This window comes from Podarcis liolepis (genome assembly GCF_965112155.1).
Source record: "Podarcis liolepis genome assembly, chromosome: 6".
Classification (NCBI taxonomy): domain Eukaryota; kingdom Metazoa; phylum Chordata; class Lepidosauria; order Squamata; family Lacertidae; genus Podarcis; species Podarcis liolepis.
In genome coordinates, this window is record NC_139559.1 from 3,229,001 (window position 1) to 3,251,416 (window position 22,416).

The window sequence follows — 22,416 nt, forward strand, 5'->3', positions numbered from 1 at the left end:
GCCCTCACTGTAATTTTAATATTTTTATTAAATTTTATTAAATGTTACCAAAAAAATGAAAAGAAAAAAAGAAATAGAAACAATACATAACCATACATTAAAACATTTACCTACAGAATTTTCCAAAATGCAGACTAGAAAAGAAGAAAGACGAAAGATAAAAGAAAGAAACAAGAAAAAGAATGAAGAGGAAAAAAACTTTTTGTAATTGATTATTCCAAATTAATACTTCAAACATTACTGTCAGGGGTTCAGGAGCAGAGGCAAGGGCAAGGGAGGAAACAGAGAGCGAGGGGGAGGAGGCAGAAGAAAAGATGAGTGATGACGACGACCCGAGATCTCCGAGTCTTTCCAGTGAATCAGAGGATTCACAGAAAGGAGCACCAGTGGCCAGGGCAAGGGGGGAGCCTAGGGGGACACCCCAGGAAGAAAGGGCCAGAGGGGATTCAGAGGGGAGCAGTTGGAAATCGGGACCAGCGTCACCAACAGAGAGCAGGGGAGAGGAAGGGCGCCAGGGATCAAGCACTGGAAGCTCACAACAGGAGGGAGGGCACGAGTCAGGAGTGGCCACACCTCCATTGGGGAGCGAAGAAACGGTCAGACGGAAAGTGGAAGGTTGGGCGCGCGCGCCAAGTTCAAATGCACAGGAAGGTGGCGCAGTAAGCAGCCCGGAAAGGGAGCCAGGTCCTAAAGCCCGGCGCAAGGAGACAGGAGGGTCCGGGGGGGTCAGCGTCAGAAGAATCCCGGAAGGAAGAGACCCCGGGGGGCAGAGGGACCCAGAGAAGAACAGTCAGGCGGAAAAGGTGGAGTAAGGCTAGGGTATTAAGCTGGTGCACAGGGGGCGGAGACTCAGACGGAGCTTCGCCGGTCTAACCCTTAAGACGTAGAGTTGCGCGCAGCAGCTTGAGAATGGAAACTGTAACTCAATAAAATACTTTTACAAGTGGCCGCTGGCTAGCGTGATCCTCTGTGAGCTAGGATCTGGAAGCAGCTTTGACAATTACGATATATAAATCCTCGTTAAAATATTATAAAAGACTTTCACCACATGTCTCTTGGTTATCTAATTCACCTTTACATCTGTTCTTCAGTCACTTCCTTTCCTTAAATTCTTTCCTAGTCCATCTAATCTTTGCATTCTCTGTATTCTTCACAAGGTTAGGGTTGCCCTCACTGTAGCTTCTGAGCAGTCGTAGCTGTTGTACGGGGCCCTGTGATTTGGGCTTGGTAGGGATCAATGCTGGAGGAGACCTAAGGGAAGGACAAGGAGTCTGGCCTAAGCACATGCTCCAAGAGGATGCACGTCATGGGAGTCCCAGTGGTTGTTTCTGAATGAAAGAAAAAGCCATTTGCGGGTGGAGGAGAGGATTCTGCCCTTGACCTTCCCTCCTCCCAGTTGCCACTCCCACCCCTTGCTGGGCCAAAGTGCTTGCACGAGGAGGGGCTTTGCAGTGGTGGGGGTGGGGATCCGGACTGCCCCTCCCCCTCCATGCTATGTCTCTTCTTTATAAATGGCAACTAGATGCTCCCACTTTAATACGAGTACTTGGGACCTCTTGCAGTTCAGAGCAGACTGACACGACACAAATTTAATTCGTGGAGTAAAATGCCATGCGGTGAAGCGATGGCTGCTAGCATTGGCGGCTCTTAAAAAGTCAGATTCTCTGAGGATCGCTCTATTGAGAGCTTCCAGGCTTGGCAGCCAGTATTTTGAGGCGTTCCTCCTCTATTTGACTGCTGGATACTGGGGGCATACGGCATGGGAAGGCTGATCATGCTCTGCTGATGAGCTTTGCAGAAGCATCTGGCTAGCAGCTGTTTGGAACAGGAAGCTGGTTTTGGTGGGACCCACCTTGGTCTGATCCAGCAGACAGACCCTCCTTATAATCTCAGCCCTTTGTAGCTGCTGCAGTTGAACATAGGAAGCAACCCAGTATGACTGGTTAATGGGATTTGCACAGGATATGGGACCTTTTTCAGTTCTGAGGCTGGATATGTGAGGGAGAGGGGGGCAGTTCAGGCCCCAGCAATCCAGAATAATTAAGGCAGTCTTTAGAGTTCTTTGTGTTCACCATGGTTGGGGAAGGACTCAGTGCCTAATTCTTGAAGATGAATAACTTATGCCAATTAGCAAACATTCCTTATTTGGGGTAAGTTATTTAGGTTCGCTTGACCTGGTGGGAGGGAGTGACGTGTGCTTGGGTGCGCATATTGAAACATTGCATTTTAAACCCGCACAGTTTCAGACGAGAAAGCCCAGATTCTGGCTTGGAACATAAGAGGGGTCCCACTGGGTTTGGCCACAAGCCCGTCTCCTCCAGTCCTTACCAGATGCCTATGGAGAGCCCATATGCAAGGCCTTAGTGCAGCAGCACTCCCACAACTTGTGATTCCCAGCAACTAGCGTTCAGGGGCCTGCTGCCTCTGACGGTGTCGGTAAAACACCCCAGTTGTGGCCAGTAGCCACTGGCAGCCTAATCGTCTGTGAATTTGACTAACTGCCTTTTAAAGCCATCCAAGTTGGTGGCCCCCATCACATCTTGTGGGAGTGAGTTCCATAGTTCAGCTGTGCGCCGCATGAAGCACTTTGTTTTGTCCGCCCTGAATCTTTCAACATTTACCTCCTTTGGATGCCCCCCTTAGGTTCTAGTACTTTGGGGGATGGGGGGAGAAATGTCTCTTTATCTACACCATTCATATTCTTACACACTTCTATCAGAATTTGCTCGCCTTTCTTCTAAACTACAAAGCGTCGAATGTCGCAACTATTTCCCCCAAGAGAGTTGCTTCCGCCCCTTGACCCCGCCGCTTGCCCTTTTCCAGCTCTGCTACATCCTTTTTGAGGTGAGGCAGCCATAACTCTATGGGATATTCCAAGTGTGGTCTCACCACAGATTTGCATAACAGTGCTATAATCCTGACAGGTCCATCTTCAATCCCTTTCCTCATCATCCCCAACATGCAATTTGCCTTTTTCACACCTGCCACAGCAATAAATGTGAAAACTTCATTATAGCCTCCCCCATCCCCACAATGCTTTGGGGGCTAGTGGGAGGACTGTGGGTCTCATTTACCCCTTAGTATCTGTTTTCTTCCCCCTCTTTCTCTCTGTCTCTCTCACCCAAAACCCCCACTTCAAAGCATAGGCTTAGATTGTACGCTCCCCAAGGCAGGGCCTTGACTTTTGCTTGTTGCTCTGTATATAACCTCATATAAACGAATCATCCATGTACATTACTAGTGATATAGAAATAACAGCAGTGTATGGATGGAGTAAAGAGGCTGGTGTGTGGGGCGGGGGGCAGGATCCTGCACAGGGATCTTTCAGTTCATTATCATTAATCTAGAAAAGCTCCTCTGCTCTTCTCCCCCCAGCCAGCCATGCCCTGGAAGGCTTGGAAGGTAAGGCATCCTTTTCATGGAGTCATAGCTGGAAGGGACCCTGAGGATAATCTAGTCCAGCCCCCTGCAATGCAGGAATGTTCACTTGTCCCGTACGGGGATCGAACCTGCAACCTTGGCGTTATCAGCAGCACGCTCTAACCGGCTGAGTCCGACTTCAAGGGCAATTGGGGATGAGATCCTGCTCAGTCCTTGGGCGGGGAAAGAAATCCCAGCAAGTTCAATCCTTGGTCTTTTTCTTTATCCGTTTCTGTGATCCTTGCCATTAGAAACAAGCCATCTCTGCTTCCTCTGCTGTCGGTGGAGAAAGCCAGCTCCGTTATATGGCTTTAGTAGAAATGCTATAAGGAACTAAGTATAAATAGATTAATAGAGCTTTAAAGGGGAAAATATGGTTAGAATGTGTTAAGACAATTATAGGATAGAAAACAGAGAAAGATGGAAAGGAATTGCTGAAACAATTAATAGAAGTGGAATACAAAAAGGGAGGCGTGAGGAGGTCGAGGAAATAAGGGAAAGAAAGATAAGATGTTGAAATTGGATTGTGTATTAAATGGTTTTTGTTTTGTTTTGTTTTGTTTTGTTTGTTTTTTTATTTTGTATTGTATTGTATGTTGTTTTTTCCTTTATGGTTTTTTGTAGTGTTGTGTTGAATTTCTTGGAAAACTAATAAATATTATTCTAAAAAGAGAGAGAGAGAGAGAGAGCCAGCTCTGCAGGGAAAGGGGCCCATTGAAACTTCTCTCTCCTGCCGGCCTGTGCTGCAGAGAGTGGATGGGACTAGATCAGCTTTTCACTGCCATGTGCTGTTGGCGCTCCAGCGGCAGCTCAGGGGCTGCTGCTAATCCAGGGAGAAGCCAAGGAGCAGGCAGCAAGGATGGTCCCGAGGCAGCGCACACTTTCTCCCATTGGCCTTTGGGGAGGCCTGCCATTGGCCAGGCGCAGAAGGAGAGGCTCTGTTGCTGTGGCAATGCCTGCCTGGGCTCCCTGCACAGCAGCCTGGTGCGCAGCTCGTGCCTCCATGGCCAGGAATAATTCTCCTTAATCCTTCAGAGAGGCATCATTGGATAAAGCTGGGAGCCTCCCTCCGGGAAGGAGCTGAGAACAGGGGGAGGGAAAGCCTCTCAAACTGCTAGGCTGGCTATTCCCCTCCCTCCTGCCCTCCTTCTTCTCTCCATTCACTGGCAGAGATCTGCCCCCATTACAGGAACTATGCTGGCGGGAGTGGGGAGATCCCCCATGCCCAATGGATCTAGGCAGGCACCAGGCACAAAATGGAAACGTGTGACAAAGCGGGTAGCAATTCACACCATGCAAGAACTGGCGGAGAGGTGGAGAGACTAGGCCAGAGTACTGGCAAGGTGTATTCCGCCCATCTGACTCGCGTATGTATGTCTGCCTGCAAGGCACATTGTGCACTGATGTTCCTGGCTAAGGAGGGCTCTGACCGTGGATTTTTCATATGCAAGTGGGACTCTTCTCATACCGATTCTCTTTCTAACCAGCTGTATCTTACAATGCGCAAATCAAAACATGAAAATGTCCTCTTGTGTTCAGGATTTCTAAGAGGCTCTAGGGAGAAGGTGCCTCTCTCCAGGAGCGGCTCAGAGGTACAAGCAGGCCATTGCAGTTATTTGGGACAGTGAAGGTGCTGAACGCTGCACCCCTGGATCTCCAGCAATGTCTCTGGCAATGCCTCTGCCCTCACCCAGTACTTTGAGTATCTGGCATACCCAGCTGTAGAATCTGTGGTAGCGGCCACCTTCTCTACCGAGAAAGTTGGAGAAGCCCAAATTCCCCCTCCAAAGAAAGCAGTGAAGGACCAGGGTCTAATGTGGAAGTATTGCTTCCATCTTGGTCAGTAGCAGCTCTTAATGGATAACAGAAGTTCAGGCTGTGTGGTGCTCTAGTTCATCTTTCCACAACCTGGTGCCACAACCTGGTGTCTCAGCACGGCCACTCAAAACATGTTGAGGGAGCCGGACTGGGGAAGACTGGTCCAGTCTTTTTCTGCTTCTGCAATCTCCAGGCATGCAATGTCTCTTCCGACCAGGCCTCCATACCCTCAACGGATGGTGAAATGGTAGATATGCCTGCGAGGCAGCTTCCTGTGTTCCTGTGCATAATCAGATTGCCCTCCCCCTGCTCCGCCTTGCAGCCAGAGGAGGAAGGCATGAGAGGTGGAGTTATCACCCAGAGTGCATACTCAGAATTGCTTAGCCTAGTTTAGCTTGAGTACTCTTAAACTCGTGGTCCAAGGGCTTTCAGTGACCGACGGATGGCATAGGAATTCTCATCCGTGTCAGAAATGACTCTGGATAGAATACAAGGGCTTGTGGCACCTGGGCAGAACAGGAGAGCTGGGCAGAGATGCCAGGGGTGTGAAGTGTGTTCGGGGGGAGCAGCAGGGAGAAGTGGCTCCTGTCTGCCGCTTGCAGCGAGATCTTGATCACAGGGTGGTGCCACGGAGTGTTGTTTGTTGCGAAGGACGGAAGGGCCTTGGCGAGGGAAGCCATTCCGCAGCTTCCTTGTAGATTGCAGGGGAGGGCGGGCAGGCAGAAGGAAGGAGAGCAGCCACACCTCCCTGCTCCCCCCCCCCTGCAGCTCCCCGTCTGTCACAAGGATGCGGGGCTTTCTCCACCAGCAGCCGCCTGACCCTGATTGTCCTGCCACCTGGGTGAGGAAGCCAGCAAGAGGAAGTTGGGGGCTGCCATCTGCAGCTCCTTTGTTCAGCACCCAGTGCTCGGCCTGTGCAGGAAGCAGATTTCTGCGAGGCCTTTGCCCTTTCCCTTCTCCCCGCAGAGTTGCAGCACCTCGCAAATCCAAGGATCTGCTGTGGTGGCAGGCGGCATGGGCGGGCCGGCCAGGAGGCTTTGGTGGGGAAGGGTGCGTGTTGCAATGTGCCCCACAAGAGGCTGTGCCCGGAAACACAGCAGGTGGCTGCGCGTGTGTAAAAAGAGACTGCCCACTGGCACCTGATTTGGATCGTGGAGAAAGCAAGCACAGGATGAATGAGTGCATGGCGTGTTTGCACCTTCTTCAGAGCTGCGCATGAGGGCAAGAGGTTGGGATGTCATCTCCCAGTTAAGCTGCTGTGGATGGAGGTGGTGAAGGCCATGCCCTTCTCTGGTGCCAAAAGTCACAGCCATGGTTTGGGAAGAGGCAGCACAGTGCCATTGCTGAGGGGCTGCTGGGTGCCTAAGTGTGTAAGGAGGCAGAGCCTGCTGCTGCGTGCGAAATGCTGCCTGGCCCCTGCGCTTGTGCAGGCAGGGAGACCTGCTCTCTATGATGGATGCCAGGGCTGGAACAAATGTGTCTGAGGGGGGAAGGCAAGGCACGTAGGCGATCTCCATGGGAACCAGGGGAGCAGCAGAGCCTGGCAACGGTGGGAGGTGGGGGGGAGGAGGAGCGGGAGGTGGTACATCCGCAGACTGGGTGGGGTGGGATGGGATGGGAAAGATGGGAGATGGCAGGCGCTGTTTGCCTTGCCCTCGTTCTGCAGCTGGGGGATTGAGGCCGAGAGAGTGCTTTGCCCAGGGCCACGCGTTGGCAGGCTGGCTTTGTGACCACAGTTGCAATGGCAGCCAAGTCCGTTGGCTCCCCTCTGCTGGACCAGAGGAGCTCCTCCAGCATCAGGTGCAGACACACAGGCTCAGGCATCCTGTGCTCCTTGCTAAGTGGCAAGAGGCATTGTCGTTGCCTCTGCACCCTCAACACAAGGCGCCTGGATTCCGCTTTATTTTCAGTCCAGAGATGTGTTGAGGAAGGCAAGGGAGGGGGTGGGCTTGCAGAGAAATGAAGGGCCACGCTCTGAATCTCTGCCCCCATAGCTAGCACTGTGGACAATCCATTTTAAGAGTGCTGAAAGTGACTGGAGTGAAGCTTCCTATCCCACTGCGGGGGGCGGGGGGGGGGGCGGGGACGGGACAGGAGGACACACACATTCACTCCAGCACCTCTGGTCAAGCAGGTTTTCCAAGTTCTTGAAACAATAGAATAAACCTGCCAAACTGGTTTACTGAAGGCCAAAGAGGGCTGAGTGTACACACCGCAAGCAGCCATCCTTCTTCCTCTCTCTCGGCTTAAGGATCTTCTCACCAGTGTGTACGAAAGGCATCCTTTCAAAGCTGCCCACAGGGAGAGCTCTGACGTTTGGCTCTCACCTTTTCCCCCTCCTGCGCTTTCACCCTCAGTTGGTTGGCATCCGTCTTTCTCAGGAGACAACGGAAGAGTGTGCCTCTGAGGGTGAAGTCGAACTGTTGGAGTTACAGCGCCTGCTGTGGCTGTAGAGACTGATACAGGAGAGACATGTTTTGTTGCAGGTGGAGGCGCCTGGTTTTGCTGCCACAGGTGCACTGTGTGTTTCTTCTCTCTGCGCTCCTCCCAGTGGTCATTCCTCCTCTGGTCACTGCTGTGGATATGCAGCCTGACTGTCCCCAGGCACTCTGGTCATTTGCAAGGGGTTAACGTTGCCGGCTTCCATGTCATCCTCAGTAGTCCTTTGGGAAATGGAAGTTCCCGAAAAAGAATTGCCCAGACTCCTTTGTGAGCTGCCGGTGTGATGCTGCCCTCTAGATGCTGTGGGCTGCAACTCCCATCATCCCTGGCCACTGGCCGTGCTGCCTGGGGCTGATGGGAGTTGTAATCTAAAGTATCTAGGGAGCCCCACACTGGCTGCCTCTGCGCCACTTCATGATCTTTCGTATAAAAAGGGAGCCTTGGGAGCCTGAAGGCAGGTGTACAAGACCGGAGTGAGTGGGGGTGGGACTGAGTCTCAGTGGCAGGGAACTAACTGGCATGTAATTCTAAAGGACTATGGACATGCTATCTCACTAATATTTGCCTGGTAAGAAATGCCAGTATTATCTCCACATTTGTTCATTTTGATATTTCTGCACCACCCTGTTCACCATACAGTCACAGGGCAGTTTGCAAGATCTTAAAACATGCAAATACATATACATGTTGTTGTTTAGTTGTTTAATCGTGTCTGACTCTTCGTGACCCCATGGACCAGAGCACGCCAGGCACTCCTGCAGTTTGGTCAAACTCATGCTGGTAGCTTCGAGAACACTGTCCCATCATAGAATCATAGAATAGAATCATAGAGCTGGAATAGACCACAAGGGCCATCGAGTCCAACCCCCTGCCAAGCAGGAAACACCATCAGAGCACTCCTGACATATGGTTGTCAAGCCTCTGCTTAAAGACCTCCAAAGTAGGAGACTCCACCACACTCCTTGGCAGCAAATTCCACTGTCAAACAGCTCTTACTGTCAGGAAGTTCTTCCTAATGTTTAGGTGGAATCTTCTTTCTTGTAGTTTGGATCCATTGCTCCGTGTCCGCTTCTCTGGAGCAGCAGAAAACAACCTTTCTCCCTCCTCTATGTGACATCCTTTTATATATTTGAACATGGCTATCATATCACCCCTTAACCTCCTCTTCTCCAGGCTAAACATGCCCAGCTCCCTTAGCCGTTCCTCATAAGGCATCGTTTCCAGGCCTTTGACCATTTTGGTTGCCCTCCTCTGGGCATCTCGTCCTCTGTCGTCTCCTTCTCCTTGTGCCCTCCATCTTTCCCAACATTCAGGGTCTTTTCCAGGGAGTCTTCTCTTCTCTGGAGGTGGCCAAAGTCTTGGAGTCTCAGCTTCACGATCTGTCCTTCCAGTGAGCACTCAGGGCTGATTTCCTTCAGAGTGGAGAGGTTTGATCTTCTTGCAGTCCATGGGACTCTCAAGAGTCTCCTCCAGCACCAGAATTCAAAAGCATCCATTCTTCGGCCATCAGCCTTCTTTATGGTCCAGCTCTCACTTCCATACATCACTACTGGGAAAACCATAGCTTTAACTATACGGACCTTTGTTGGCAAGGTGATATGTATATGTACATATACATATACATATCTCTGGTGAAAACATCTGCACAAAGTAAATGCAACATAAATGGAAGTAACATAAAATAGCAATGGGTAAAATAGCAACAAATCATGCACACCCTCACCCTCCGAAGAAGGTGGGCGAAAGAGGTTTGCTTTCCCCTTCTACAGTTTGGGAGCTACCACTGAGAAAGCCCTGCCCTGGGCCTCAGGGTGGCATTGTTGGGGTTTTGTTTGGGGGGGGGGGCTGATGTTGAAGAGGGAAGAGTGAGATTGTGCCTTGGGTGACAATATTGCAGGAGCTGTTGCTGCCCCTTCCCCGCTGCGGGCTGCAGGTTTGGGGCCACAACGGTAGCAGCATCTTGGGGTCTGTGGTCTTTCTGGTAACGGGGCCCCTTCCCTTCTCTTTGCAGACGATTCCTCCTCGGAGAGCTGCAGCGGGAACGGCTCCTCCACCCTGAACCCGTCCACCTCCAGCAGCACTCAGGGGGATGCCGCCTACCCAGAGATGAACGGGAATGGAGCTGCCGTTCCCATGGATTTCAGTGCCTCCTCTGAGGACCAGCCCATCAACCTGTGCGACAAGCTGGCACCTGCCCACGTCACCCCCTCCTACCAGTCGGACAGTTGCAGCGCCGATGGCCTGCGGAGCCGTGCGAAATATGGAGCCAAAAGCACAGCCGAGGTGTGTGTGTGTGTGTGTGTGTGTGTGGAAAGTGACTGTAGCAGCCAGTGGCATGGGGAAAGCCCCTGACATGGGGGCAGGGGAAGGGTCCCTCCACCTAACATCCAGTGGCAGTAGTGGAGTTTCCCCCTGGCTACAGGCACGGTGGCAGAGTCAAAAGAAGACCATGTGGAGGCTGAAGCGAGAGCAGATGACCCATCTAGGTAATAGGAGAAGATCAGTCACCCTGATAAGGAGGCCCTGTGGCCTAGCCTTGCGTTAAATTTAGAGCACTCCACGTTTTGTGTTCCTTCGCCACCGTAGTCCACCGACCAGCTACACTCAGACCAGTGCCAGCAAATTTTCCTAAGCCAAGGGCCTTGTTCCTAGTCCTATCTCGGCCAGAAACATTTCCTTTTAGGACAGAAAGGAAGCAGAGTCACCGGCCTTTGGGAGTCCTGGCCCAGCGGCCCTTCTTTTGTGCGGTTGGAGCTTTTCGCAGAAATAAACGATGGTTGCCCATTGGGAGCCAAAACAGCAGTGGAGCCCTATGGCGTCTGTAGAGAATGGCCAGATGACCAGAGCATGGTGAGATGAATGCACCCTCTGCTTTATGGAACTCACAGAAAGGGGATTTCCATGGGCAAGAGCTCTCGCCAAGGTTCTGGGCGATTCGCAGTTGCTGACTGGTCCTCATGGTGGCTGAACCTTTCTGTGACTGCTTGGAACAAACAGCTGGGGGGGGGGGCTCAATTTCCTGCTTTCCCTTGTGTGCTTCCTAGCATTGATAACAGAATGCTAGGCCTAATCCAGCACGGCTGTCCTCAACTCCCCAAGGTGGAAAGAAGAGGACACTTCAGACTGACCCATATTTTGGGGTATTAGAGGTTACCGCCCACAAACTTCTGCTGCACTTTCCCGCTTGTGTGGTGGCACCTCAGTAAAGCCTCATCTCACTGTTTATAGCAGAGATTTTCCCCCGGAGGCAGAGGACAAGAAGAGTAGTCATAGTCAAATTCCTCAGTCAAGAGCTTCTTTATTTCTTGACTGGTTGCACAAGTGTTTCAGTTCCTAATATATACAAACCATTTACAGTGGCACCTTGGTTCTCAAACTTAATCCGTTCCAGAAGTCCGTTCCAAAACCAAGGCACGCTTTTCCATAGAAAGTAATGCAAAATGGATTAATCTGTTCCAGACTTTTAAAAACAACCCCCCAAAACAGCAATTTAACATGAATTTTCCTATCTAATGAGACCATTGATCCATAAAATGAAAGGAGTAAACAATGTACTGCAGTCACACAATCAATCAGTAGCTGAACTGGGTCCCACACAGTCCCACACCAAAAAATAAAAAAGAGCCACAAAAATGCAAAATAAATAGCAAAAGCAGACAGACCTCAGCGTAACACTCTAAACAGAAGTGTGGCACTCCAAACAGAAGCGTAACACTCCAAACAGAGCACATGTGACTTCCGAAAAAAGTTTGCAAACTGGAACACTTCCAGGTTTGTAGTTTTTGGGTTCCAAGTTGTTTGAGAACCAAGACGTTTGAGAACGAAGGAACCCAGTACATTCTTTCTATATCCAGCACAGTATAAACTTTGTGTGTGTATGTGTGTGATTTCCTTGTGCCGAAATTGCAGCCTGCAACTTCCTCCCTTTATTTGCACCTGCAGCTGACACCAATCAAGCCAAGAGTGCCACTCCTACACACTAAAGAAAATTCTGAAACCCTCTTTAAAGATTAAAGGAACTTTTATCTGTTTCTTGAAGAATGTTTTCCTAGCAAGGGGTGTGGACTTGGATCTTCCAAAGCGTTCACTGTAGGAGTGTTGTGGTTGTGCCCCACTCCGTCCCATTTTAGCCCTCTGCCTCCTTTCTCCGCTCCACCCCCACAAATTTGGACAGTGTAGAAACCAAGGCTGAGCCCTCCCAAAGTTAGAGATCTGTGAGCCGCCAGAAGGCTAAGCAAGACGGTGCAGCCAGGGGGGCGGTTCAAAGTGCTGATTCTTTGTCTCCTCCCTCAGTCGCCTCCGTACAGCTCTGGCAGTTACGATTCCGTCAAGACCGAGGTCAGCGGCTGCCCTGAAGACCTGACTGTGGGCAGAGCTCCAGCCGCTGATGATGACGACGACGAGCACGATGACCATGAGGACAACGACAAGATGAACGATTCGGAAGGAATGGACCCAGAGCGGCTAAAGGCCTTCAATGTATGGGCAGCTCTATGTATGGGTAGCCATATGGGGGGGAGACATGGTTCAGTAGCATGGCTGCACCTTTCCTTTCCCCTGTGAGAGGGGAGGGACTACAGCTCAACGGCCAATCCCATCCTTTTCGCACAGATTTGTCCCCTGCTTTAACCCACCTGTGGTAACTGGTGTTGTAGACTCTGCCCGAGAGTTTCTGCTGCTGCCAAAGTAGACCACCCTCTCCCAGCCTGGTACCCTCGCTGGACTGGAGCAGACAATTGTGAACCAGGCAGGCTAACGATCCATTCAGGTGTGAGGCAGCTCCCTATGTTCCCTGTTGTTTCTGCAGATGTTTGTACGCCTTTTTGTGGATGAGAATCTGGACCGCATGGTTCCCATCTCCAAACAGCCCAAAGAGAAGATCCAGGCCATCATTGAATCCTGCAGCAGGCAGTTTCCTGAGTTCCAGGAGCGAGCTCGCAAGCGCATCCGCACTTACCTCAAATCCTGCCGCCGCATGAAGAAGAATGGCATGGAGATGGTGAGGTTTTTATTATTATTATTATTATCCCCAATTCCTTCTGCATCTCCTCTCCTCTCCTAAGATAGTTGAGAGCCATCCCAACCCCTGTTGCTTCCATTCCTCATTCATATGAGCCTCACTGGACCCAGTCTATGTAATTGCCCTGTGGGATGGCATCGCCACGCTTTTGCCATGATAAGGAAGACTTGGCCACTTAGGGATGCCTGTCCAACTCACTCTCTCCCCTGGGCATCCTCCATTCTCTGACCCTTCCCACTGACCTTGCTGAGTCACCTGGGTGGGATGGGGCGGGGGGTGTGTGTGCAGGGAGACTGCTGTTAGGTCCTGTGGGCTTTGGTCATGGGGCCCCATAGCAGTTGATAATTTCCACCACTATGTGAAACTTCTGGGAGAGCTTGTCTGGAGAATTAGGGTGTGGTCTCACTCAAATGCTGGCAACAGTCTTGTTTTGCATCTTATTTTGGGAATGCTTGGAGATCTTGAATTGGTGCTTGAGTCCAGTAATGGATTGGATTTTTGTAGGAAGCTGAGACCATCTAGTCAAGACAAAGTTGCTGTTAGAAACAGATTCACTGAGAGTTCTCTTGACCTGGTTTCTGGGTCACTTACATGACAGCCATCAGCTGTGACTTGGTCTGCCCTAACCAGTGGCGGAGCAAGCCGATTGGGCGCCTGGGGCGGCACGCGTGCCCTGCGCCTGGGGGCGGGGCCAGCCACCCACAGGGGTGAGGAGTCTGCCTGCTTCCCTGCAGCTGAGGGGGAGAGAATGGGCAGACTGTTTGGGGCAGCACAGAGCCTGAGGTGGCTCCAGCCACTGCGTCACTCCCAGGAGAGACGCGTGGCTCGGGAGTCCTGCACGCCCCACGGTGAGTGCCGCCCACCATTTTGTTACACCCCCCCCCCAGTGAGGACACACTGCGCGGGCTGCACGTACCGCACCCACTTTGCTACACCCCTGCTTCTAGCAAACTGTATTTCATATCTAAGTTTTCTAGCATTGCCTAAGTTCAGAAGAGAAGTTTTGTTGGCATGTTTTAACATTTTATCCTCTAAGATCCTAGGTGGCAGATTTGCCGTAGTTCCCTGCCATGTTAGGTGCTGTCCTTTCAAACTTAGAATTTGAAACAGTCTCTCCTACATACCTTTGCTGTATATTTTATCAAGGGGTTAGAGAAAGCATAATTTATCTCTTTTATGAGGCGGCTTCCTGGAAGATCCTTGGGGGCTCTTTTGAGCGTTTTCCTTGATGGATCTAATAAATGTGTTACCAAACAGGTGACAATATATATGTGAACATTCTAATGTATCCTTGACCCACTACAGTGGTTTGTTTCCAACTTGTCACCTGGGAATAATTCACTGATTCTACGGAGGCTTTGATTTTTGTACATCTTCATATGTTCTACTTTGTTAATGGTTGGTAAACATTTGATTGATCTGCCTTTGCTCCTGGAGAGCCACCAGGTAGCAGCTGTGGCTAAGAATGCCTTGGCACAGCACCTTTTCCTGGAAATCATAGATGTTGCCACTGTTTCATGTGCCCAGGTCACATCACATCAAGGTTAGGTTGCTACAGCACATTTTACAGAGGGCTGCCTTTGAAAACTTAGAAACGTCAGTTGCTGAAAATACAGCAGGCAAGGCTGTGGCTGTGGATACTGCGCATGTTGCTTTATCTGGTGTTCACTGATCTTTGTTGGCTTCTGGTTTGCTTGTGGGTGAAACGTAAAGTGTCCTTAAAGCCGGAAAAGTTTTTGTTTTTGTTTTAAAGTGGGGGGAGCCCTAAATGGTTTGGGACCAAGCATGTCACCAGGAGTTTGGAGGGGTTCCAGTATGGGACTTTTTTTTTATCATGGCACCCAGATTGTGGAACTCCCTCCCTTGCAATGCCTGATGGGCTTTTCAGCGCATTGTTAACATTCCTTTTGTTTTGTTGTGCCCTGCTTTGGAGTTGCTTCGGTTTTCCTTCCCTGTTACGTGGCTTGGCATTTTGAACGAGCACCCTTAAATTTTACCTCTTGGGTTTTAATTGGTTTCTTTATGGATAATTGGTTGTTCTTAACTGATGTGTTCTAAGCATCCTTGGAGGCCAAAAGGAGGGATATAAGCATGTTAATAGAGAACCATTCATTTTTCCCTGAGCTGCTGATTCTTCTCCTTTGACTGTCTGGTCTGCCTGCCCACCCCTGACCCTCTTGTCCGACGGCTGACATTCCCGGCTCTATGTGTCCCCAGACCAGGCCCACCCCGCCCCACCTGACCTCAGCCATGGCCGAGAACATCCTGGCAGCCGCTTGTGAGAGCGAGACGCGGAAAGCAGCCAAAAGAATGCGGCTGGAGATCTACCAAACGTCACAGGTACGGGCCCTGGAGCTGACCTCTGGTTTGGCGCTGGGCACAGGGTTCTGTGCCCTGGGGGTGCTGTGCCTGCTCTCGCCCCATCGCCACCTGTTCACAAGCGGTGCAGACTGCATGTTCCACTTGTGGCTTCGAGAGCAGGCAATGGGTGTGGCACTATGCGCAGTGGGGAGGGGGGGGAAGAGGAAAGAACAGGCCTCTGGGTATTTGGCTCAAAGTGATCCTCGTCTCCCTCAGCCCCTGCCTGGCTGGAGGGGCCTGAGGCCAGGCACGCTCCCCCCCCGACTGGTGCACCCCTTGTTGGGAAAGAGCCGCCTTCATTGCAGGAGGCTGGGCTAGATGACTCTTGTGGTCCCTTCAAGTTCTGCAACTCTTATGATTCCTCCCCTGTAGGATGAGCCGGTTTCCCTGGACAAGCAGCACTCCCGGGACTCAGCCGCCATCACTCATTCGTCCTACACACTGCCAGCCTCTTCTTTCTCCCAAGATCCCGTCTATATCAATGGGAGCCTGAACTACAGTTACCGGAGCTACGGAAGCCTTGGAGGGAGCCTGCAACCTGCCTCCTCGCTCCAGACAGGGAATCACAGTAATGGTAAGCAGAGGGGGGGGGGAGAGAAGCTCTGGCTCAACACCCCCCCCCCGCCGCCAATTATGCTTTTAGAAAGCTTTCACTGGTGCCACGGGGAGCTTTTAAAAAGCCTAATTGCTGTGGGGAAACGAGGCAGTTGAGGAGGGGAGGGGTGCGAGAAGGGGAAAGAGAGAAAGGGGCCAGGAAGAGAATGGAGTCGATGAATGTTTCGTGTGCATGTGAGAAAAAGAGGAAGTGTGGGGTGACTCTGCCCCCCCTTTTGTGTCTGCCGCACTCACTGCTGGCCTGTGGCTTGTGGAAGGTCCCCCGCAAGCGCATGCAGCCCTCAGGCTGAAGAATGCCCTGCTGTGCCCTCAAGGTGTTGCCCTCAAAGGGTGAGTCCAGGCCAGAGTCTCGTGAGCCAACACAGCAGCCCCTCGCCCTGTGCGTCTGTCATTCGTTGTGCCTTTGGCCTCAGGAACGGGAGACTCTGGGGGCCCTTTGACAAAACGTGGAAGTGTGAACCTCCCACCATCTTGCCCGGTTGGTTTTTGGGAATGGGGGGAGGATCCGCTGAGTGCCTGTCGTGAGGTGTGCCTCCCTCAGTGGCCTCTGGCCTCCTCTCACTCCCAGCTTGCCCTCGCTGGAAGGATGTGATTTCTGGAGCCGCAAAAGATGCCTCTCTGGGATTGACGCTTCTCATCCCTTCCTAATGCCTCTTAACTCTGAAGCAAGATCCCACCCTGGGCTCCAGCCACTGAAGCCTAATCCCCTTGAGTGAGAGGAGGAGAGGGCGATGATGCGTTTTGCTCCTTGAAGATTGTGGGTCCTCGAGTGCACCCTGCTTGGGGGGCACTGGCCCTTCCTCTGCTGGAGAGCCCTGGGGCCTCAGGCCTTCTTCTGCTTGGCACTTTCCCAGCTTGCTTGCTTTCTCTCTGCTCAGGGCTCCTTGCCCCATCTCAAACTTGCTATCTCCTGCGCCCTGCTTAGGGCAAATGGTTGGCCTGCCAAGCTTGCCCAAAGCTCCCTCCTTGGCTGTCTACACCTCCCTGGGCTGCCCTGCCTTGCCATCCTTCTGGAGGCAGCCGCAGACAGTGTTTGGGGAACATTGTGGTCTCAGAGCCCAAACAGCCATCGCTTGCTAACACTGATGTACTTGCGGGTACTCCTCTGTTTCTTTAAATGTGTGCCCCGCTTTGCCCCTTGGCTCAGAGTGGCTTACGACAGTCCCACTAAAGCCAAAACAGCCACCCAAATCGCACGGGTTGTGTTCTTCCCGGAGGCTGATGAGCAACACGCATCCCTGTGACGGGAACTCTCTCTTCCGGGGCAGGGCTTTTGGGGAGGAGGGCAGGATCCCCCGTGACCCGCCTGCTAGCAGCATCCTTTGTGCTTCCTGACCGCCCCTCTCCTGCTCTTTGCCTGCAGGCCCCACCGACCTCAGCATGAAAAGTGGGGCGCCCAGTACCCCCACCCCTGCCACCACCAACAGCACGAACAGGGGGGTGCCAGCCGCCCAGCTCAGCCCCACGGAGATCAGTGCGGTGCGGCAGCTGATCGCCGGCTACCGGGAGTCCGCAGCCTTCCTCCTCCGCTCTGCAGATGAACTGGAAAACCTCATTTTACAGCAGAACTGACTGTTGGCCTCCCTTTGGCTCCTGTGCCAGAAGACACTGTCCTTTGCCTGCAGAGGGGCTCCCTTTGATAATCTGCTCAGGACTGGCCATTGCTCTGCCTACCAACCACCTCCAAGCTGGCACAGGTTCTGACTATTTTTTTATAAGGTGGGATCCAAAAAGATCTGTTTCTTCTTGGAGCAGGAGCCCAGGGCCTGAGGACCTGCCTTTTGAACCTGCCTGCGCCAGTGCACTCCAACACCGACCCAAAGGAGCCGGCCTGCAGCCTGGAGAGACGTAGGACTATTTTGGGGGGGAGGAAGACGTTGGGGTGGGGAGAGCTGGTGGGGGGGATGGAGCTACAGGCACAGTCAGAATTTACTTTTGTAGAGCCCCCTTTCCAGCACCTGCCCCCCCCCATCCTGCCTCTTCCATATCTTAGAAATTCCATATTTATTGAGAAACGGGCCCTCCCTCGCCAGGATTTCTCCTCCCCTTCTCCCTCTCTCCCCCCACCCCCTAATTTATTTTTCTTTCTTTTTTTGAAAATGAATTTTTGAGTTTGTACAGATTTGCCACTTTTGTGTCTGTCAGATGAGGAGGAGGTTTAATCCTGCACCGTCACACATTCCGTCCCGTGTTCCCGGGGGGCTGGAGGGTGAGGATGAGGAGACCAGCCGCCCAGGCAGCTGCAGACCCGCTGCTTCTCCTCCCACTTTTCCACCAGGCAGCCCTATGGCAGAAGCCGTGGGGCTCAGAGGCCAGCCCCGTCCCCCAGCCACTTCCAGTTAGCAGGACTTGCTCTGGTCACTTTAAAGGAAAAGCCCCTGGGGCCCAGAAGAGAAGCAGCTGCCCAGCCTTCTTCCTCCACACTCTACCTCACTCTGCGTTGTGGGTTTTTTCCAGACTCGGAGAGAGTCCAGTCGTCAACCCTCAGGGGCGTTTGAGCCAGCAGACCAGGCCTGTTCCTCGCTGCCCTTCCTAACTTTGTTTTTTGCTCAAGGCAGGGTTGCATTAGCTACATGAAGGGGAAAGGGAAGGGACGAAATGCAGCTTCCTGTTCACGTCATTCCTGGAAGGGTTTTGTTTTTTTATATAAAGGCTTTTTTGCAGCCAACTAGGCAAAGGACTCCTGCAAGAAGCCCAGTTTCTGATGCGTGGAACTGGGCTTCAGCCACTACTTTCTCCCCTCCAGTTCTCCTTCCCACAGCCCCCGCCCATGCCTCTCCACCCACAAAATGCACTTGCTTTTTTGCTCAGTGCAATATTTTTTCAGTGCTGCTAAAATCAGGAATGGAGGAGCTGAGGCAGCAGAGCCAGGCCGTGGGAACTGCTCAGTGGCAGCAGAGGACACCAGAAAGCCCAAGGCCTCGGAAATGGGGTGAATTTGCTACACCTCCCCTCTGCTCCCAGCTGGGTAACTTTGACTGCCCCCAAGCTTCCCCGTGATGCCACAGCCTGCTAGGGAAAGGGCCACAGAGTACCAGCCCTTGCAAAGTTTAGGAGAAATTTGCAGCAGCAGCAGCAGCACTCCTAAGTTCCTTATTGGAAGCTCTCCCATTTAGGGCCCATAGGCCAGGAATACTGGGCCATTTTCCTATCGGAAGTGAGCTTCTTTTGTTCAGTTTTTATTTGCCTTGTTTCAAGGGGTTGAAAGAAATACAACACTCCATTCCTACGCCCAGTTTGTACGGAAACGACTTTTGCTTGTTTGAGAGGAACTTTCTTCCCCATATATTTGCTTGGGATCAGACTTAAGTTTTAAGCCACATTTTGTACCCAAGAAGTTCTCAGGAACAAACTACTGCAGACCCTTGGCAATTGCGGCTCTTCATGGCTCGGTTGCATTGTTTCTCCGTGAGTGTGGCTTTGTTGCACATGAGAATTCCTGATCCTAGTTCACATCCCCAGAGTTTCTCTAATTTTAGTCTGCCGAGTGACACCCCAGGGGTTCCAGGGAAGCAGGGGACAGCCTTTTGGCGAAAGGCCCTCCTTCCAGCCCCACTTCTCTCTTGATTTCCTCTGCAGCAGAGAACACCCAGGTGCGCGTGACCTGCTGCTTCTCCCTCTCAGCTTTGATTTTCTGTAAATATTTATTATTGTGAAAGGCCCAGGAAAGAATCAGCCCTTACCACACTGCTTCTGTGCAACCCTGAGCGTTGAAAGTGTGGCAGAGACAATCGCTGTCCGTAATAAAATCCTGGTGTTCGGCTTTGTCATGTGCGGCCTTCGCATTGCTGGAGGCACCACCAGGAGCCATAGCCATGAAGCAGGGGCGGGGGGGGGGGCTGTTTACCCAAGATAACAGGCTGCTTAGGTAAAAAGGTCTCCCCCACCCCACCCCACCCCGGGTGTAATTTTTTAGAGTCCTCTTCACTAGATCACTTTGGAACTTGGCTTCGTGTGCGTATGTTGCTGCTTTCGTTTTTTAAACCACTGGTTAGAATGTTTTGAGACTGATCTGGTAAGGCTCATGGAAAGAGACCAACGGGAAAGCCAACCGGGGCTCACAACCGACATCAGGGTTGGGTGGAGTTCAGGTAAGTATAGCATCTGTGGTCACATTCGGGCCACGGAAGCCATCTTTTGTGTGTGTGTGTTTATAGCTCTAATTGTCTTAGGACATCTCTGTGGTCTTCAGCCGATGATCCCTATTGAGTAGGGACCCCGATTCCTGCAAAAGGCCCAGCCCACCTGTTCTTAAAAAGAGGACGAGAGCCCACAGAACTGCATGGGCCGGCATGTCTTATTGCAAAAACTGAGGAGAAATCTCCACCCACAAGTCCCTTCCCCATAGCAGCATTTTGGGCCAGGGAAAGGCATTTGCAGGATTCCAAGTAGAAACCCCCCCCCCCCGAACATTCTCCCAACACTGGAAGGCCCTCCCCTCTCTCATAGACGGCTGTAACGTTTAGTACCAGTTCATTTACGAGAAATGCTGCTTTGAACTCAGAGGGTTAAATAAGATTTTGATTTGTAATTTTTTGTAAAACTTTTTACAAGGTAGCCTAGTGATTTCACCAGAATACCAACTACAATCTGTCCATGGTCTGATTTTTATATAATTTAGTGGTGCTTTAGAGAAAGTTCGGTTTGGTTGTTGTTTCAGAGCTGTACAGCTCAGTTCTTCGCCTGTATCTACCTAAGACCAATGTGAACCTTTGTACTTTTTGCTCCTGACTTTGGACTCAGTGAAAGTGTACTGTTTACATGTACAGAACTCCCAGCACATCCCGTGTTCTGCAAGACCTGCTCTTGGTGAGACACCCCCTCACCCTTGTTCATCTGCTTAGCAGAGCCACAGACTCTCTCATCGGCCCCCTGCCCATCTCTGTGCACAAGCGCACATGCCCGCCCCACTCCTGGGATGTGCTGCTGCAACCCAAAGGGTTTGTACACAAGCCATTCCGTGTTCTCCAGCGACCAGTTCAGCCATCGGGATCTTTAATGCGGTAGGACTAAGGTGAAAGCAAACAGCTAGAATCTCCCTCGCTAGTCAGTCCACAGGATGGCACTACTTAATTCTGTCTTCTGCTCTCTGAGCACCAAGGCACAAGAAACAGGGGCTGTGGGGCACGCGTGACCCAGGAACGAGACCTCCAGCAGCTATTGACGAAGCCCAAGAGGCACCCTAGACTTCCCTAGAGACGCTAGAGGAAGGAAATGGCACTTAAAACCAGCTTGAGAAGGTGACACTTTATGGCTTAAATCTGTTGAATTCTAAAAAAAGACCTTCGCTGACAGGCACCTATGCAACTTCATGTGGCTCTTCTAAGCAGATGGGCACTTCCTCCTCCATGTGCTATGGAAATACTTTTTGTGTTATATACAGTGGATCTTTTTCCAGTAAATGTGGCTTAATATTTTAATTCTTAGAACGTGTGTTTGTTCTATGTAATGCAACTTAATTCTGTTCTGTTTGTGAAATGAGTAGCACAGGCCATCCTCCTTGTCCCATTCACTTAAAAAAGACCAACGAGCTGTTTAAATCGAGCGGTTCTTTCCATCCATGGTATTACTTGCTAAATGCACTGATTTCATAAGTACGTGGAATTTTTTTGAGTCTGTATATCATATTATAAGACTGAATCTACTTAATAAACACTGTATAACAAACAGAAAACACATCTTCTGGTTTCCAATATGGCTCCCAAGCAGCTGTAGACTTCTCCCATCTGCAGGCCTACGCAAAGCAGTGTTCTGGTCCAACCTGTTATTATGTTAATTAATTAATTAAGCATCCTCCCTTCACCCTAAGGTCCCAGGACGAGTTACATTAAAACCAGATTAAAATAATTTATGAAAAAATAAATATACACACCTCATGCCAAAAGCCAGGGTAAACGCACCTGTCTTCAGAATTTGCTGTCAGCTTTATAATAAAGTTGCTAGGTGCACCTCTGGGTGCAGGGAGGGAGTTGCACAGCTTAAAGGCCACCACAGAGGCCATCTCTCAGTCTACCACCTTCCAGGCCTCTAAGGACAGAGGAACTACCACCATGAGGGCTTTAAACACTAATGTGAGCACCTTGAATTGGGCCCAAAACTAAACTGGCAACCAGTGCTGCCATTTTAACACACAGGTTAAAGGTAACTGTTAGGGGTCCTTTACCTTTAAGTCCAGTCACGAATGACTCTGGGGTTGCGGCGCTCATCTCACTTTACTGGCCGAGGGAGCCGACGTTTGTCTGCAGTTTTTCCCGGGTCATGTGGCCAGCGTGGCTAAGCTGCTTCTGGCGAAACCAGAGCAGCGCACGGAAACGCCGTTTACCTCCCCACTGGAACGGTTCCTATTTATCTACTTGCACTTTAATGTGCTTTCAAACTGCTAGGTTGGCAGGAGCTGAGACCGAGCAATGGGAGCTCACCCCGTTGTGGGGATTTGAACCGCTGACCTTCCGATCGGCAAGCCCTAGGCTCTGTGGTTTAGACCACAGAACCACCCGCGTCCCTTTACACACATGTTAAATAGAACCCTAGCCAGTAATGTAGCCACTGCATTTTTCGACCAACTAAAGCTTCCGAGGAGTCTTCAAGGGCAGCTCCACGTTCAGTGCACTGCAATAATCCAATATGGCAGTTATCAGAGCATGGAGTATGGTGGCCGAGTCATCTCCCTCCAGCAGCGGTTGGAGTTAGTGAACCAGCCAGAACTGAAAAAGGCAATCCTAGCCACCAAGACCACCCAG

General features: G+C 51.2%; 2 protein-coding genes across 11 annotated transcripts in view; one reads left to right on the plus strand and one right to left on the minus strand.

Annotated features, from left to right (window-relative positions):
• NOL4L (nucleolar protein 4 like) overlaps positions 1-21,350 on the plus strand; it is a 135,041-nt gene extending 113,691 nt beyond the window's left edge. For all 10 annotated transcript variants that reach the window (XM_083507404.1, XM_083507401.1, XM_083507403.1 and 7 more), the window contains 6 exons: positions 9,692-9,963; positions 11,974-12,159; positions 12,488-12,679; positions 14,918-15,040; positions 15,434-15,635; positions 17,040-21,350. In XM_083507404.1, the coding sequence (XP_083363530.1) occupies positions 9,692-9,963; positions 11,974-12,159; positions 12,488-12,679; positions 14,918-15,040; positions 15,434-15,635; positions 17,040-17,248 (1,184 nt within the window). In that variant the 3' untranslated portion in view covers positions 17,249-21,350. The remainder of the gene's footprint in view (positions 1-9,691; positions 9,964-11,973; positions 12,160-12,487; positions 12,680-14,917; positions 15,041-15,433; positions 15,636-17,039) is intronic.
• The window catches only part of CCM2L (CCM2 like scaffold protein), an 881,881-nt gene that overhangs the window by 670,284 nt on the left and 189,181 nt on the right, over positions 1-22,416 (minus strand). The window lies entirely within an intron of this gene.